This window comes from Dermacentor andersoni, chromosome 8, assembly GCF_023375885.2.
Source record: "Dermacentor andersoni chromosome 8, qqDerAnde1_hic_scaffold, whole genome shotgun sequence".
Classification (NCBI taxonomy): domain Eukaryota; kingdom Metazoa; phylum Arthropoda; class Arachnida; order Ixodida; family Ixodidae; genus Dermacentor; species Dermacentor andersoni.
The window spans coordinates 33251873-33271284 of NC_092821.1; the positions used below are offsets into that span (position 1 = coordinate 33251873).

At 43.4% G+C, this 19412-nt stretch overlaps 1 protein-coding gene across 5 annotated transcripts in view; it reads right to left on the reverse strand.

Annotated features, from left to right (window-relative positions):
* Positions 1 to 602: 602 nt before the first annotated feature.
* Positions 603 to 19412, reverse strand: part of LOC126526468 (cytochrome P450 3A6-like) — a 61637-nt gene continuing 42827 nt past the window's right edge. For 4 of the 5 annotated variants that reach the window (XM_072289618.1, XM_072289617.1, XM_072289621.1 and 1 more), the window contains 10 exons: positions 18168 to 18293; positions 16060 to 16297; positions 13687 to 13817; positions 10374 to 10470; positions 7014 to 7077; positions 6832 to 6940; positions 5522 to 5613; positions 4676 to 4816; positions 1643 to 1805; positions 603 to 953 (listed from right to left, as the gene is read on the reverse strand). In XM_072289618.1, coding sequence (XP_072145719.1) covers positions 864 to 953; positions 1643 to 1805; positions 4676 to 4816; positions 5522 to 5613; positions 6832 to 6940; positions 7014 to 7077; positions 10374 to 10470; positions 13687 to 13817; positions 16060 to 16297; positions 18168 to 18293 — 1251 coding nt within the window. In that variant the 3' untranslated portion in view covers positions 603 to 863. The remainder of the gene's footprint in view (positions 954 to 1642; positions 1806 to 4675; positions 4817 to 5521; positions 5614 to 6831; positions 6941 to 7013; positions 7078 to 10373; positions 10471 to 13686; positions 13818 to 16059; positions 16298 to 18167; positions 18294 to 19412) is intronic. The other variant, XM_072289619.1, reaches the window with a different exon arrangement.

Genomic DNA, 19412 nt, shown 5'->3' on the forward strand with positions numbered 1-19412 from the left:
ATATCTTGCTCCATATTCGCGTATTACAATTTAAACTTTCCCAGAAAAATTTTGCAATGTGTTTCCAGTAACAGAGCTCGTTGAAGCACAAGGCTGTCCTACATCGCGAAAGAATGTGAGCGAAAACAAAATACGGCCAAGACGGCCAGAATGATCACACATGTGTTGATCTCCTCGCCCTCCCTCTCCTTCTGTGTCGTGTTTTCATGCTCGGTGTTCACAATTAACAACAGCTCACTTCTACAGCTGATCTCTGTGGGAGTAATTTCGTTTTGTGTCCATTGCACCAAGGCGAGCAGATGCTGTTTTCAGGAAATACGTAGCGTACATGCATGTAGCGTTCTTGTCAAACCTGCACTAGCAGACGCTCGTGCCCTGACGTAATAGTGTAAATTCAAAGTTGATATTTGACATAACGATTGCCTCATAAACGTTGTTGACAAATCGGCTTGTTTCACAGGTAAATGTGTTCATATTTTCCTTTTGGCCCGCGATCTTCAGTTATCTACAGAAGTTTCTTCGTACTTTCATTCGGAGCTCGTCGCAACATTTATTCTAAGGCGGCTATATTCCTTGTGGAAGAGTAACATGAAAGGCAGACATTGTGACCAAGGTTGTGATCTTTTATTTATTGAACTGGTTCACTCACAACCTACCTGATTAGGGCCGGTAATAGTTCTTCTATAAGCAGCTAACGTATATCCAGACGCCCATCCTACATATAGTAAGGGCCCGGTCATGACATTTTTCTAGCACAAAAGTACCATTGGCATTGCAGCATTATATCATGACGCTGTGTAATAAAAAAAATTCTTATGCAGCTTTGAAAAGCACAAGATTCCTCAGATGGGTCAGCGGTGAAGTCATGTCACGCCATGCAGCTTATGTAATCGGATGAACACTGTCTCTTTAGGGGCTGCCATAATAGAGTAGGTGTATATCTCGAGGTCACGCTGCAAAAAAAGAGAAATGTATTCTTTCACAAGGTTTATCAGCAGTATACAGTGGATCATTCCTACCACGTGACATTGATCAGAGGAGGAAGCTTTCTGTCGTTAGTACAGTTCGTTTGACCTGTACAAGTGAAACATTTACAAAAAAAAATATTTTTATGCGCGATTATCTTTAAGCGTACATAAAAAACCAATTAAGGTAACTCGAACGATCGTACATTATTATTAACAATAGTTCAAAGAGGAGGATAAAAAAGAAGTAAGGAAAGGTAGGGAGGTCAACCAGACGCACGTCTGGTTTGCTACCCTGCACAGGGAAATGGGTTTAAGGGAAGAAAAGAAAGGAGAGAGAGAGAGGGAGATGTCTATAACTTCACGCCTATACTCAGTCATTGAGGCCAGTCACTTTCATGAAATGTATCAGTGCCCGCGTCGCTTTGTAAGCCAGCGACGCATGGGGCCACGGTCCGAGAAGCTTAGTCTCTGAAAATGGTCGGTTATAGTTCAATGTGAACGACACTGATAAGGACGGAACGAAGTTATGTCAAATAAGATACTCTTGACGATTGAAGGAAAACAAATCCTATTTAGCATTTCCAAAAAAAAAGCATTATGTATAAGAACTACATTTATCTGTGTAAAAGTAAATAATCTTCACAATATTGATCCAGTGAACAATGCTCCAGTACCTTCTGACTCCTGGCCAGGGTAATGCGATAGTGGCGCAGCGTTTGCGCGGCAGCTGAGACCAGCTCAGCAAGCGCTAGTCGCTGACCGAGGCATATACGCGGTCCCAGGCCGAAAGGCTGGTAGGCAGTGGGGTTAATGAAGCGCTTGTTTTCGGGACTGAACCTGCAATTAGGAGATATTCAAATGGTGACTAACTTAATGAGTTGGTGGTGTTTAAATCTGAGCATGAATCATGCATATGATAATTGAAAGCGGTAGAAAGTAAAATGCGATTCTACTTCTTTTGCATCGATACCACCGCTTCGGAGAAGATGGGTACACAACTGTCACGTTTTAGCGAATTTTCTTCTGCATGCAAGGTGTTTAATGGTTTTTAGCGTCAGACACTAGCTTTCGTGAAGCAACTAGCATTCCAGTCATTTAGGAAAATTATTCGCTGTTTAATGGCATGCTGAGAGCCGTATACCAACTCTCAGTAGATTAAGGATTATTATTTGCTAATAAAAGAAGTGAGACTTGCCTCAAAAAGAATACAGTAATGTGTTTTGGACAATGCAATGGTGATTTTAATATCGTTGGTTTGGCACCGTAGTATAGACGAGGCAGTAGAGTAAATGTGTCATGATCACTGCTTATGCAAACTATAATGTCCTTTGCATGGCTCCACATTTCTAGACGCGACAAATACGTAACTCTATGGCGACCGTTGATTTACTAAATATTTAAGCCGAGCTAGTGAGCCGAGTTCTGCTATTAAATACTTCAGCTCCGATTGAACTGCCTGAATTAGAGCAGTGGGTTATTTTACGGAACAAAATTATTTCCCATATAGATTTCGGTTGGAGGAACTCCTGTTTTGCGTTGCACAATCTTTAGCAAGGTAGTCCTATTTAGAGCGGTGTCAATGGTCACATAATCTAAAACAAACACACAAAAGCGAGACATGAGTGAGGCGAGACACCTTGCGCCTTCTGTTGGTGGTTGTCCACTAGGCGCTGCGTAACTGAATGGGCATCGGAGACCATAAAGAATCAAATCCCTCTAAAAACCACGCTTACAAATTACCGTTTTTTTTGACACGTAGTAGCGAGTCATTCGGTAATACTGGGCCACATGTCAGCGACGCGGTGACAAATTCAAATTTATAGGTTGTTCATTCAATATGCCTGGTAACCTACAAAATTATTCATCTATGGCTGGAATTTGGCGAAGTTCATTCCGAATGAGTCATTAGGACACAATGACAACATTGTAACTGATATTTTTCGTCCTTGGATAGATTACATACTTTTTATGTACGATGCCCGTTCAGTTAGCAAGCGCCGAACGAAGAACCACCGAGATAGCGCTCAAGGCATCTCACGACCTTGATGCTTCGGATTTTATGCAATACACTGCTCCCGCAGAAAATTGGCCTCGTTCAGTGGCGCACCAATCCAGTCCCTCACTACTTAGAGCTTTTCAAGCAAATGCTCTGTGATGCCCTGGATATATCATATTCTTTTTTGGAGGGTGGTGCGGCGCCACGCATGTTAAATCTAAAATAATCCGCTTTTTTGATAAGTTGTAACTCGGGACAGGGACAGCTTAACCAAAGTGCAGTTTTGGGGCGAAATGTTACACCAAAATGAATCACTGTTACCTTATGCAACGTGTCGGTGCCGCGGTCTCGATTTGATTGTGTTTGCCATCATACAATTAGAATTGAGCTCGCTTACAGTGCTTCACTCATACCGGACGTTGCACGCTACCAAACGTCATAAGCAGTGTGCTACTGACAAAAGACCACACTGCTCTAGAACAGCTATGCCGTAGTTTGCAGAGATAATGCGCCGAGAACACCACGGGTATCACCAGTTGCCAGTAACCTACATCACGCACTTTCAGTTTAAGACAGTGCGTTGGTCGATAAAGAACCACAAAGACCAGCACAATATTCCCAAGTACACAGTCGAAATACAACGTCAAGAATAACTGCGTCCATTGTCGACCCTTGTTCTTCCATAAGCAGTTTATTGGAAGCCGTCGCAGAAATAATCGAAATTCACCAGCCCCAATCTTTAACAGGAACATCATAGCAGTGCGTTCGCAGCAGAAAAAAAATTCTGATGCTCTCAGTAGGCGCACGAAGCTAAATAAAGCACCCATATGGGTATTTTAGTAGGAAAGCTTTCCAAAACATTTGCCCAAGTGCGGGGATAGAATGCGGGACCAACGCCTTCTCGGGGCAATCGTTCCAACATCTCAGGTAACCAGGAAGCTAGCACATTGATAGAGCGACGCCGAATGATTCGACACCTCGAAGATCGGAAAAATGGCAGATGAGTTTTCAGAAATTCACAAGATGAAGCATTTGTCACATTCTCTAGTACTGTCACCCACTAACATTCAATCTCGTTCTGTTCGACTGCCAGCTTGGCCGGCGTGGTGCTCCGTTTGCAGTATTAAGAAAAGTACAGCCAGTAAAAGAAAAATATGGGATCATTGCTTAAAAATTGCTGTTTCTGAGCAGCATGGGGACGATGGTAGGCACGTTTTACTGCCGACATTCCATCGCATTTATTACACGCCTCCAAATAGGCACTACGTTCCTTTGTCGGTCTTCGGCTCTGTAAAACATCGCACCGCCGTCATCATGACAGTAGACGCATGAAGATGCGATCTTGTGTTTCCAGAGATAGAAAAAACAAGTGAGAAAGCAGACATTCGAAGCCAAGGTAAGAGAACGCCTGACGGCACTTCAGTGCATAAAATATCATTTTTTTGCTTTCCGACAGCTGTATTTACAACGTATAAATAAGGCAAAACGTCGTGAAAATTTACCTTTTCTGATATGGTTTCAAAATTGAACCAGATGGTTATCAAGACTTCGGCAAGCACACGTTAATCTCTGTGGAGACGGCCAAATTGGTGTTCTCAATTATGTAGCTCCTGTCACGTTTGGTTGGTTCTTTTGTTAAGGTTCACTAGAATATGAAAACTGCTAATTGATCTCAATTGATGGTACTTCGAGATAATGAACAGGCACTCACCTTTCTGGGTCAAATTTTTCCGGCTCGTTCCAGTATTGTGGATCATGATGCAGCTGGTACGTAGGCACCAGAACTGAGGTTCCTTCTTTTATGACATATTTTCCGTAACGATAGTCTTCGTCCGCACAACGTGAGGTAAATCTGACGATGATGCATTTGAAAATCATGAACATTATTATCGTCAAAATACAGATTGAAACGCGTACTAATCATTGACTAGGTCAGATTCCTTGTGCCGCAGAACAGCCGTTTGAAAGCACAGATTTCATTGCATCTGAAATATCTTTGAGCTGTATGGGCCGTCTTACAGCGAAGCTCTGCATGCCTAGTCCTCTCGCCGACTGAGGATTCGTTATGACATTATGACCCGTCAAAAAGTGCTAGATGTTGTCGGCGAGCCTATTAGCCTTTTTACTGCCGTTAAAATTGTGTCAGCTTAGTCGTGTGCTTGTGTGGCCACCGAACTCTGATTTGCACTGCTCTGTGAGGCCGAATTTGTGGATGATATAGCCTTGGAAATGCTCGCGTTGACCTCGGAACACACTTTTCATTGTTTGCACCGTAATGCTACGTCGCTTTATAGCTATTAGGAATGAAATATATATATTTCAATAATGAACAATTTGCATAGCTCTTTAAGAACTTTGTTTGAAACAGTGCTAATCGAAAAGCCTTACTCGCGTGTCTACGATGCATTTTAACAATTGTCGTCTTCTTGTCCGTAGATTCAAGGTGAACTCCTTGCTTTTATCGATTACACAATTAAAGAACCTGCATTCTTTAGCCCAGCATTGCGATAACGTAGAAGCGGCAGTTAATTGCGGGTAGTCAACGAAACATTCTCACGTGATTATAGGAGGGTATAGCCGCATGGTCTCACAAATGACTTGGTTGGAGTAGGGAAGAGTCGTCAGAGTAAGCAATGATAGCTGATCTCCCTAAAGCACGAATACAAAGAGACGCGTAAATAGCACAGCAAAAGTTAAACGGTTAAACCACTGGAACTCGCGATGAATTTGTTGGCCGATGTGTGAGTATCAGGGACAACGTTCGCCGTTCCTGAAACGACATTTCAGTAACTATAGGCTTTGTTACATGTAGCGCTGGGGTCGATACTTTATTTATTTATTATTTGTTTACATATACTGCAGCCCAATATAGGGCTATAGCAGGAGTGGGAACATTATACATTATTATACATTACACACTAAAACACACAAAGATACAGTTTAAAATGGAATTAGTCAAATCGCAGCGACCGCAGATATTGTATCGTTGTTTTTCTATGGTGCCTGTATACTATTTTTTGTAACAAATTGCTATGAACGAATAATAAACTGAAACTGAAACTGAAAAGCTGCTTACTAGCGCATCGTTTGCAAATAAATGAAACAGCCCGACTATTTCAAATTCTACCGCTGAATAGTTCACAGCGCGCCTTTCAATATTTAGTATACCCTTTAATAATTGCAGCTTTTCAATCAGTTGGTTCTTGATTTGTATCCTTTTTTTTTCCAGCAGCGAGAGAAAGTGTACAATTTGAGCGGCGATTCACGGTAGTACTGCATTTCGTAGTGAAATAAATCAAAACAATACATTTGTGTACCGGCTGAAGGAATATTTTTTCACTGAAGCTACAGATCCGTTAGGTCCTGTTGTGGGCTGATTTACTTTTTCGGTGTCACTTGTGTGCCTGCTCGTTTGTGAATTTGTGTCCCACCATGCCAGCGACGTACCCCTACGTTCTCCACTTTTTAGTGAGGACTATATGCGTTGGCTATTATCTGTCTAATTCTTTTTTCGTTTTGAATAGGCGAAAATAAACCGCTGTGTTCGTTTGACAACATCTCATACAAAAATTGACACTGTAAATGCTTTCCCTGCGATAAATATATCAGACTCATGAAGGGTTGAGCACCAACTGTGTAGTATGCTTCCTAACTTACAAGAGGTTTATAGGTTCACTCGAGACTTGCGCTAACGCTGAATGTTTGGGAAATCAAGAAAACAATGGCAGTAGTATCACCTAATCCTATAGAGAATCAAGCACACTTTCCTTGTTCCTTAGTTATATGTAGCTGGTGTAAGCTCCGGCGGCAAAAAAAGATACAGCGTATTTATCGTTCGATAAATGAATTGTTTAGATGGACGCCCACCTCTTTTTCAAAAGCTTCGAGCACCTCTTGACGCATTTTCTCCTGCACCTCCGGATGTCTTCCCATAAGGTAAAACCAGCAAGTCAGAACCAGCCTCGTGGTGTCGTACCTGCGATTGCCAAACAAGTCCAATAAATTATTTAGTGTATCCGCATCCATACTTGGTTGACTGTGACACTTACCCTCCCAGGAAAACCGTCATGCAGTTTGATGAAAGCTGGTTTAGTATATCTTGTGGTAGTGGGGCTTTGAAGAAAACACAAGCAAGATTACTGAAATGCGTCATTACACCGCTGCCAATGACTGCAGTAATACTGAGCATATTAAGCGATGTGATCACTGATTCCTACTGGCTGTTGGCGTTCTTTTCCATCATAAGCGTACTGACATACGTATTAAGGTAAACAAGGTAAAGAAATCCCTGTGAGCCGGAGAGGTGGGTGCTCTAACTGTGTTTAAATAAAACCGACAAAAGGATTTACGAAGTATATTATAATTATACGTGGCCCATATATATATATATATATATATATATATATATATATATATATATATATATATATATATATATATATATATATAAGGTGTGTCACGTAACTTGCACCAAACTTTAAATATACGAAAATGCCACGTAGCTGGACAGAACCAAGGAAATGTTGATTGCCATCGTTTGAAGACACAGAATATATTTTTGGATTTCGCTAATTGCATAGTCATTCTTTATTAATATTAAACTTCTCAAATGTTACAATAATGCAAAAAGTGTTAATCAGAACATTGTAGAGCAATATGAAATACTCCCGATACAACTTTCTGTTGATCAATATGTGCTACATCAAAGCGTTTTTCCGAGTGTGAAAGAAGCCTGCGAATACACGCAAAATTGCCGCACGACTTTGTGCGTGTGTATACATATATCTAAGTGCGCATTTCGGAGCAACATGACTAATTCTACGCGCCAAGCCACCTTTCAGTTTGGCGTCGTTGATACGGTTGGCTAAGCGAATATTTTATTAATGCTGAATCTCAAGAGATGTCGCGACCGACTCTCTCTCACGCTTGCGAGTCTACACCACTCGACCAAGCAATTCAAGTGATCGCTACAGATAAAATGATTTACCAAGCCTATTATTGATACAAGTATACTACACTGTCGACACAGTAAAGGACATCTTTTTTAAGGAATGGACTGGGGTAATTAGAAGGATGACCTATGATTACCGTAAACTTTGTCATGCCCAGCGAGTGATCCAGTATAAAAAAGAACTGCTACCCATGTGGGTATAATCGCTGCCGACACAAGGATCCTGAGATAAATGAAACGCTGCACCGAACAAGTAGGTGCGCTAGTAGATGCGCTAGTAGATAGTGACGCGTGCCTTAGAAAGATCCCAGATATATTAACATCCGGGCCGCTCATCAAGTCGTGCGAGTTAGACATCCGGGCAAGGCATCCAAGTAGTGTGAGACGGTTCTCATTCCCTTCGGAGGTCGCAGAGGTCTATATTGCCACTGCCCAAAACTTACCCTAGGCTTTGCAAACGGTTCGCCATATCCGGTGCGATCCTTTCGCTTTATCCGATACTTTTTAAATTCACTTCATTTGTCTTTAGTAGGGCTGTCCTGTGCTATAACCAAGGCATACTCCAGTGGTCTTGCGTCAGCGCGACGCTTCGCGTTAGGGCAATGTCGTCACACTGGAACATTCAGGGCTCCGATGCAGGTGGCGTTGCGGGACGAAGCAGGACGGTCTCATCACAAGGCCGCTTCATGGCTCCCATCGCAAACTGTGCCGTTCGCTCTTCTCTGAATACCGGCGAGTGCAGGACGTGGTGTGGGCGGTTAAAGAAATAACGGAGCGCAGGCGCTTGAGCGACAGCTCCTGCCGATGGTGTGATGTATGTGGTGAGCACTTTGGAAAAGAGTACAGCAGGTTTGACAGGAGGCCGTCACCATGGACCGCAGCCATCGGCGCCGCACAAACACCGTTGTAGAACTCCCCTTTAACAGCTTTGTTGCGCAAAATTGGTGGCGCATGCATCCTTTGGAGATGATTGGTGACGTTATAATGCGATTAGCGATCTTCCTTGTGATGAGCATCGACACTGATAAGCGCAAACTTTCAACTAAGTGTTATTTTCGTGAGACGCGCTGATAAAAGGAGTTTACCATACTAACGCAATGAAGCAACAAACAAAGCAAATTGTTTGAAGTAGGAGTATGGTAATTATGACTCAGCAACATACCGCGCATGAACCTTGGCTCGCAGCTGAAAAAAAAAAAGTTTTCCTAACACATGCATTCCCTCTCGAGGCAACATAACACGCTTCCATCAACTCTCTAGCCGTGGAATACCTGCGTGTCCCAGAATCTCGATCCCCCGAAGCCGCGGAGCGCACACTTAAACTCGACAATGCGCAGGCAAATGCGCAATGCCGTTGTTTTTTTATCCGAAGCCCATGTTTGCTTCCACGAATAATAACGCAGCGGTCATTTTGCCAGGTGGATGACTTCTCACAATACAATCTAATTTCATAAGCAACGTTCATCGCGAATTTTACAAACGCCTTGAGCGTGTGTTTTTGCAGCAACTGCCAGTTCTTTCACCGTTTGAGACAATTCCGTGGCATAAGCAAGCAAGCTTGCATGGGGCGGAAATGACGCCAGATACTTGTGCCTATACACGCTGTCTGCTTGACATTGCGGGAAGTGCGATGCATAAAAGGCACCACATCGAGCGATATTCCGCTGTGGAGCAATCCAGGCTGCTTCTTACGGACACCTTTCGATTCTTTCAGACGCACTTCCCTGACCAACACGATCATTAGATGATTAACACATGATTATCGTTCTTCGCCCGTTTTGGCAGCGCGGTGCAGGTGGTTAGTCAGCATTTGCTCCAAGCGAGCCTCTGCCTGGTCCGCCGCACAGCGAAGGCACTTGCGTCCTTTCAGCTTTTTAATGGTAAGCAACTCAGTTCGGCGAGTCGTGCGGACAGTAAGAAGGCTAACCGATCGAGGCACACCACGTGTCCTCATGTTTGAGGCGCGTACTGGAGCCGGATTCAACTTTCGCGCTTTTCTCTGGACAAGCCGCGCCCTCTATTGGTGATGCTTGTCTAGGGCTGTAAAACCAGTCAATAGATGGATAATCTTCGCCAACGATGCCCGCCACATGCTCTCAACATTTGGTCCATTAGGAGACAATGCGTCAGCAGCTATGGGCCTGATTGAGGGGAAAGCTATTTGTTGCCGAACTATTTGATCTCCTTAAAACGTTGCACACCACACTGAGGACTTTTTGAGGCTACCTGAAACGTTCATCAACTTTCCAAAAATAGCATCGCGATGGGCGTGTTTAACACTCGGGTCACTGCTTAAAATTTATAAGGTACGTATATCAGTGGACCTTGTGTTATCTCAGTGTATTTCGTATCTGGACGTGAGGACGTCCGATTCTTTTTCTGCCAGGTTTCGGTGTTTTATGCCTGACTTGTCACAAGGAGTTCGGTCGGTATGTGAAGTTGGGAGTTCACGTGATACCTGTACTGCCTGCGGTGACGTCATGTTTCCCGACTTCAGGTTCTTCTGCATTGAGCAGACCGTCGAGAAGAATTTGCGCCATGTCCGGTACTCTCACCTGATGAAAATAATAATAATACATTCAGTAGAGTAGACATACAGTTCAACAATGTTACTTCAAGCAAGGAATGTTTATTCTTTGAATTCAATACCAATCGACATGTGAGTGTCTTAAGTACTCCATATTACTAAAAACCAAAACAACCTATATATTCCTTAACTATATTGCTCCTCCGGCAAAATAGTTCCTGGAACATCATTTCTGATGACATGCTGCAGAAAATAAGTTCTCACGTTTTATGTTTCAAAACTATGCTATGTCAATGTGACACGACATAACTGAGATTTCAGGAATAATTTTGACGACATGACGTTCGTAAACGTGCAACTAACTTTCGTAAAAACGCTCCTATAAACAGGAGCGTCTTTGCATTTTTCTCTGATCTAAATGCAGGCGAAATCGAACCCGCCTCCTCAAACTCAATAGCGCAATGTCATAGCCAATGGGCTGCCATGGTTGGTGACACGCTACATAATTTCCCACATATCGTCGTTGATATGTAGCGAGGGTGACACCTTGGGGCATACGCGATATTGCCAATTTGCGTCATTGGTATTTTAGCTCCTTATATAGTGGTCTTTGGCACGGGTCGCTTTATTTAAGCCAAACTTCGACGCTACAAACTACCACCTAGCTTCTTGTAGTGAGCGAGCTTTTGATAATGTGGTTAACGGCAGGAGTGCAAGGCATGTCAATAAGGCTAGCGGACCAGCAGGAACCTATAATGAAAATATCTAGCTAAATTATAGTCCATAATTAAGTGGCTACAATGTACATAATAAAAAGAAAACTATAAACTTCTTAATATATTGGTATTATACCCGTAAGGTTGAGAGAAATGTCGCGCTTTCACGTGATGCAGCAGCGTTAGGCGAGAAATCAACCTACACAATATTGCCACTGTCGTTGTACCACAGCAGACTACTTTGCATTGTCGTCGTACGAACTTACCACGTATAGCAACTAACTTCTTTAGGCTAAATTCAGTACATTACCTAGGAGGATGCTATACAATGAGCAGAGCCATCACCTTCTATAAAACGCGAACAAAACATACTAATACAGTTAATGTGGCTTCAGGTGGCTGGTATACTTTTCATTTTGTTTGTGTTCTTATAATACTACACTAGGAACCGTATTCCGAAAATTAACGTTGCAGGAATTTGTCTAACGTTGTGGACAACGTACACGCGGTCGTATCTTTGTCACACTGCTTGCGACAAAAGCGACGGGCGCTTCAGGAATTGGTGCGAATTATTGCGCCTAGACGCCAGTATGGATTGACATGAGCTAGAATAACACCATTAAAATGTAGTGGTTGTCTTTTCTTAGGACCAAGAAATGATAAACGTCCCTTGAAGCTGGCATATTCCCTGGGATCCGGAAACGACGCTGCGTGAGTCTGGACCATCGAAGCATGTCAAAGAGTGATGGACGTTAGATGATGGACGAGTTTTCTTCAGTCGACAAGATGACGGCTAATAGCTGTATGTTAGTTTCTATATCTACATTGGTCGGAGGGGCTAATGCCATCTAGCACGAAAATTGCACTCGTGAGAGCCGGCACTGGGTGATTTGGTATAGATGCATGAATGAACTAGGCCAATTTCACACGGACGAATAAACAATAACATACATCAGTACTGCATGGCACCAGTCCGTGCGCGACGTACTATGCAAATACTATCATCATTGCGCAACATCAAGAACGTGTAACTTGCTACGTCATTTAAGCGTACCAGATCGCGAAAAGAAAATATTATGCGTCAGTCATCCGTCGACCGCTTCAGTGGATAACAATATATCCTTTCTCGACAAATGGCAAACGTGTTGTGGTATCTGTACGTGGAAGCGCTGTTACAGATCTATAGTTTGCGTGCTTACTGTTTCTTGTTAGGTCTAGCTTGTGTGCTTCTTGTTTGTTGTAAGTGTTAGATATATATATTGCTAAGGTCTTTAATAAAACTTGCGGATCAGAGCTGGTGCAGGTCTATTTTTTTTTCATCGTCCGAGGAAACTTCTGTTTTCGCACTATGCTAGTATTCAAGCCAGATAGCGTGCGCCACTGATAGTATTCTTGATGATAATGGTAGGTTGGGGCTGAGCCTTTGTATGCGGGTAGCGACAAACATTCATCTAGCCTATGCATGTTGCTTGTGCGTTACCGTATCGCAACCTAGAATTCAACATGTCTCTTCTTATGTTATATTATTACCTATGCTTGTACTGATTGCGTTCCTATCTCATCTATTCTTTCTTCAAACGCTAGTCTAACGGTATCTTGCTTATCTCGATCGCTGAGCAGTCAACACTCCCGTCAGCTTCGAACCACAGCGTTTCTGGAAGATGCACACACCCTCCAGTTCTCGCCTGGTGAATTTGTTTGCATTACTATGTTATTGGATAAATTTAATAGTGGTGCTGATTTCTGATGGCATCAAATAGTCGCCAACCCTGCGTGAGATAACCAGGTTTTACTTCATCTATCGCGGTACACAATCTTATACCTATCTCTAGTTTATCCTGATATATGTTACTTACGCCTGTACCCCTTCCCTGCTTATTATGCAACGATAACAATACAACCAGCGTAACAGTAAACCAATGGTTAGAGTAAACTGGTGTCATTCAACAGCTTAGTAAGAGCCCTGTCTTCATTTGGCGCTGTCTGATTTCAGGAAGTTCGCCTTGGCGTACGTGTTGGAGTGAGCTTCCAGAAGTTGTGCTCTTCTTATCAGTTGCGCGATTACTCAATTTCGGAAGCATGAGACGAAAATAACTAGGCCATGGAAAGCTATAACTGAAGAAATGACTCATGCCTTGTTGCCTTTATAATCTTTCAATGCTGCTTTGCAGAACTGGCGTTGCTAACAAGATGCGTGCATCACATTGCCAAGTTTTGAGACGGCATGAGTCTAGATATATATTAACGGCACAGATAAACGGGTGAAAGAAAAAAACGGGTACTCAAAGACAATTTATCACAGCCTTTCTTGGTTTGCAGTATGCACTATGGACAGAATAGAAGGCCGAAATCAAACATATAATTAGGGACGTTGTAGTTGCGTCCGCCGAATGGGGGCAAGGTCGTCCAACACGAGGAGAGATCAACGCAATATGTTAAGCTTGCTAAGTGATCGCATTTAGAAATTGTAATGAATTATAAACATGAGCCAGGATACAATGCGTAGAGGTAAGCTTTCATACACGAACCTGCGGATTGTTTCTCCGATGTTGGATAATTTCAGTGGACTTCCTAGTCATGTCAGCCAGAGGATTCGCGTAGAAGGCGCCTAAAGCCAGGGCAGGTAAGTTAAGGAGCCATGGCCAGTGGAAGAGGTTCTCTGCAATGAAACATATTTCAACATTTATTCAGTTTTGTTATCTCCGGGAGCATATCTGGGGTTACCATCACAAATATGTACCTGTACATAATGAAAAAAACAAAACAAAAAAAGAAAACACAAAGAGAGACGTACATACCAATGCTCGGAACACCAAGTCACTATGATTTGTCTTTATTGCGCTCTTAGTGTTAGCAATACTTAAGTGGAACATTTTATTAGCTCGGAAGCATTACATGTATCAATTGCTTGGCTAAGTGTGAGCGTCCACGTGCTTACAAAGAGAACAGCTCGATTTCTGCTTGTGTACAATTACTCAGTTTGGTGATGCTGTGAGCACATCTTTTCCGGATCTTATTTAAGATATTTTGGCTGTAAGTTCATACACTTGTAACCTGGAAGGAAGTGTCTGCACATTTTGCAGGGAAGTTGTAATTTCTTGCAGGTTAACAGCTAGTGCCACTTCAGAAAATAATAAGACAGCGCTTTTGTTCACAGAAGCTGAAACAACCAATAGTAGCTATGAACCAATAAAATTATAAGAACAGTGCACTGAAATCTTCGACTTATCATAGATTCTAGTGTCATTCACTAACTCATAGAACCGCATTCATTGTGCCCCCACCCCCACATTCGCAAAAATTTCCTGTTGAAGTACAAACTCAATATCACCGTTCCAACGGCCACTGTCCGGTTATCACGCCGATCACTATCAGTGGGGGCCGCAGAAACACGACCCAGTGATGAAGTGGACTCACGTAAGAGGACTCTTGTGAATACGGCCGCTGAGCCCGTACCCGGAAAACTTCTGTAGGTGCGTTCTACGTACATTGGCCATCCTCGAGCCGATTGCCCCGTGATTGTGTCGATCATTAAAAGGAATGTGGTGCGCTCCACATCTCGTGTGAGCGATGCTCTGTCAGTACGCGACGAGCGTAAGCAGAACTCGGCTGTTTCCTCAATTTAAACACGTTCCGTTTGTGTTTTCATAACTGCGGTTTTATTCTGTTCATAACTGAAGTATGAAAAAAAAAAGGAAATTGTCAATCCAGCAGCAATCAATCGTGGTCATTTGCTGGAAACATTGTTTTCTTTTTAATATTTATATAATGGGTGCATTCCGACTCCAGAATTGAATATAGTCTACGGCGACAGTGAAGAGAGCTTCGCGCACGAGGTATGGAGTGCATCTGGAAGACGTCTCTGTGATTCTACGCCATCTCGCGTCGACAAGAAAAAGCTTAAAAAGGCCAATAATGACGCTATTTTTCTTTTTTAGTACAACGTTGTGAGAAAACACGACGTCGATAACGCAAAGGGCCCATCAATTTCTAAGAGTAAATATAAATAAATATTTTGGCGACCAACATGATCACCAGTGGGCGAATGACACCAACCTCATTATCAAGCCAACAATCTTTACGGCCCGCTGAGATACTCGCCATTAAGGAAGAGCAAGCCATACACTCAGGGGTAAAAAGGGGCAGATTTGGCTCTGGGTTTACGCTTCAGTTGCTCGCCAAGTATTCATCATACAAGCTTCCCCTCCTCGTCAAATTCTGCATTTTACGGATGACTGCGCATTGCAATACAATGTAGGCGCGCGACTGGACCCTAATGAACGCTTTGAAAAACTGTCTTCAGAGGACTATCACCCGCAGCCGAGATATAAAACTACACGAGTAATATGTACGGTGGTACGGTGTCCTTTCCTTCATTGCAGTTTTACTTTATTTCATTCGTTAGTTTTCTTTCCTCTAAAATATAATATGAAGCTATAAAGGAGCTCGCTAGGAATAAGAAGGTGACAATCAAAGTGAGTGATAGCTTTACATTTACTGTGCTGAGTTTCCCGAGCTGCATTTGTCTGGAGAGGATCTGGTCTGACGCTCAACTTTCTTCCCTCTCCTTCTCCGACCTGTGTTACAATTCTGCACGCGCGAAACAGTTTCGCCACCTCCTTCTTTCTTTCTCCTCTGCGCGCGTGCTTCCTTTCTGACTCCTTACTCTCTTCCTCTTCCTCGTGCTTACTCCTCGCGCTCACATCGCCTACCGTGTTCTATCACCGCCCCTCTTATGAGGGACGGTGATAGCGTAGACGGTGATAGCTCATGAGCGTAGCTATTGAAAGCTATCGCTTCGAAAAAAAAAAAAAAAGGTCTTAATTTCGCCTCGTCTTCGCTTCACTTCGTTCTTGATACTCAAGCTCAGCCCGTCGATGAACTGCACTGTTATCACTCACGGGCAAGGTGGTAAAGAAGGCCCGAAGTGACGTTCGGAAGGACGGCGAGTGCGTCCTTAAACAACGGGTACTCGGTATTTCGCTGCACGTTCGTGTCGATGCCGTACGCTGCCTTGCCAATCACGTCAAAGGTGAAGCGCTCGCAGAGGCTGTTGATGTCCACGTCAACGCCGCGCTCCGCGTGCTCACCCAGGACATCGATGAACTGCTGTTGGGCGTGCAGCAGAGACGGCATCACCTGTGGCATGAATAAGCAAAGACTTGCAGTTCTTTAGGCAACTCGGCACATTTCAAGGACACTGCCTAAACTTATTTTTTTAAATAACTGGAATGTAGACTTTATTCTTCTTTTTCAAATATGTGAGTGCGTATGTGCGCGTCTGTGCATATACGTGCGCATGAACGCACAGATTCATATATGGATGTATCGCTATGATAACTTATGGGCACGCATGATGTAATTTTTATCTTTTATTTATTTATTTATTTATTCATACTGCAGCCCGTTAGGGCTATGGCAGGAGTGGGTGTACATGCGACTAAGGCTAATTATGATATGCAGAAACAGCAACACAGAAATAGAAAATTGTAAAGGAATTATACATCAGCAATAGGATAACATATATTTGATGTATCGTTATGTTTTTTTTTTTTTTTTTTTTTTTGCGCCGTAAATGCCACTCACTGCAGGGGCGGAGCCAGTGTCCACGCAGCGGCATTTTTAAGTAGAAGTGTTATTGAAATCAAAAAGGTAAGTTTTTTATTAGTTACCTACGGGGACGCAAGGTCTCTGACGTAACCTTGGCTACCAGAGACGTCTTCTCAGACGACCACTTTGCGCAATACCATCGCTTTGACGTGGATTGCTCAAGCGCTCAAACAACTCACCCAGTTTCGCTCAATCAGACAGTAAGCGCGCAATGAAAGCGATATCGCCGAAAGCGCTCGCCCGAGAATACGTCCCCATCTTCATAGATACCTTGCTTTGCGCATGTGTACAAAAACATTGCATGACCGCCATATTTGGAACCTTCCTTCACATTTACATGCAAACACATGCCTCAACCTTTAGCTACCGAATTCCATATTTAGAAAATGCCCTATTTTTTTATAAACTGAGGTGCACACGATCATCTACACGTAACATCAATAAAAGTGATTATATACAAGAGGGGATGTGACGGAGTCGCGTTTATTGCTGACGCGATTTATTAACTCAAATACTCGTCAGTAATAAGTGCAGAAACCTTCAATTCAATATGGAGTACTTGATTAGAACATCATTTATGTATAATGCAGAAATTTAACAGCGTGCGGCATATCAAAACTTCTACACATTACGACTACGTATTAAGAGTTTTATAGTAAGGCCTTAGCGGCGTCACATAATTGCCTGTTCATGACAGACTGTCTAATTTTGCTACTATCCTTTCACGTGCAAGCGTAAATGGCCCGCCACTGAAATTGCCGAAGCTTCAAACAGCGAAGGAAGCATACGCCAAGAGGAGAACGGCAAGTGGAGGTGAAGAAGAGAATCGCGCGCCGGGGTCAGCACGAAGGAGCGCGCAGGGGCTTTAGTGCGTGTGGCAAAGCAACGCCACCTAGAGGAAAGTCTAGGTGGCTTTGAGCGAAGCGGGGAAGGAGAAAAGAGGCGAAACATCGTGGAGGAGGAGGGTAGGCAGAGTCACGCTGGGTTGGCCTCCGGTTGTGTGTGCAGTATGGACTTAGCGGGTTTGTCTCGTGATAAAATCGTCTCCGCGCGCCCTATGCTGTGTGTGCAAGTGAAAGCATGCGACGGTGAGCCGGCGATGGCGGCTCAATATTGCTCGCGCAAGGGAGGAAAGCGGGGAAGAAGCGCGCCGTCTCGGGCGGCTGCTGCGTGTAGCGTGACCGCGCGAGCTAACTTGAAGGCGATCTGCGATACGGACACAGTGTAGGCGTCTAGGTGCACCGAGGGCCGATAGCTTTGTGAGCGCTGTGGCCCTCATATGCTTGTGCATCGCCCGTGTTCACGAAGTGAAATGTTACTGGCACTTTTTTAACCCTAAACTGTAAACGTGACGTCATTACAAGCTTCTCATCAGCGTTCGTGCGCTGCTTTCACTTACCGCTCTGAGCTTGGAGGAGGTGAAGAACTGCGACATGCAGTTTCGAGAGCTCTTCCACACTGCACCCTTCGAGAGGATGATGTACCTAGCGAAGAGTGGATCCTGCTCGATGATGTTAAACATGTGCTGTGGAAGAAAAATAAGAGTTTAAAACAAAGTTCTGGAAAACCTTCATATGACATGTAGCTGCCAGAGCTGTTAGAAGAAAAACCAGCATTGAATGCAGTTTTGTTAGCAGCGTTTGCCACAGTAGCCGACATACTGACGCGCACAATATCCATGACGAATGGCGCGCAAAATAATTGTAACACGTTGCGTTCCGTTAAATCACAGCCCACGCTGTTTACATTAGCGCCGTCTACTTCGCAGATCTTAGAAGCGTCTGGTGGGGCTCGGCAAATTACGGTGCTTTCCGAAGGAGCAATGGAGAGCATTATTCGCTCAATGTATCTTGATGACCTCAAGTGGTCACTTGAGCCTAGATGACGTCAAGCGGTGTTCTTTTTTTTTTGACGACGAGGATGGCGGTAAAGCTGCTACCATAATGTATTTTCAGTCGAGTTACCCTAGTGCTTACATTCACGTGTCGAAATCAAATTATTGAATATTATTTTCTGAAGAAGGAAAGATGGAACACTGCACCGTGCATTCGTTAAAAAAACAGTTATGGGGTTATTTCTTTGAAACTGGTTCCATCCAATCACGTAATTTCAGTCGCCTTTGAACAGTTCTATATAAACCGGAACTTCAAGTGTAACACTTGAATCAACTTCAAACTCTCAGTAAATGTTCACGTACTTTAGAGAAACCGGAGCGTCGGCACGAAGATTGCACTGCGCAAAATCAACAAGCATACACGGTAAATGTTTTTCTACCCTACCTGTGCCAAAGAGGACGTCTTTCATGTTGAGACCCTTAACACCAATATACTCTTATGAAATCGTATAGTAAGGCTGCGTGTGAGAAAGAAAAACAATGAAAAGATAAACATAGACAAGCGCGCCGAATGCGTGTCGATGAAATCTGCACCTTTTGTTGCACTTTAAGCACCCCGCATGCACATTGTATGTGTGCACCATATGCACCCCGTATCCAGAGAATTCTGAGCACATCGTATAGACATGGTGTTCATACACCGAGTAGAATGTTCATTTACGTCGAAATCTGCCTTTGTAACGTTAAGGAGGCTAACGAAAGGTTGAGATCGCAAAGAAAATTTCTCCTACAATGCAAGATGCCATCTGT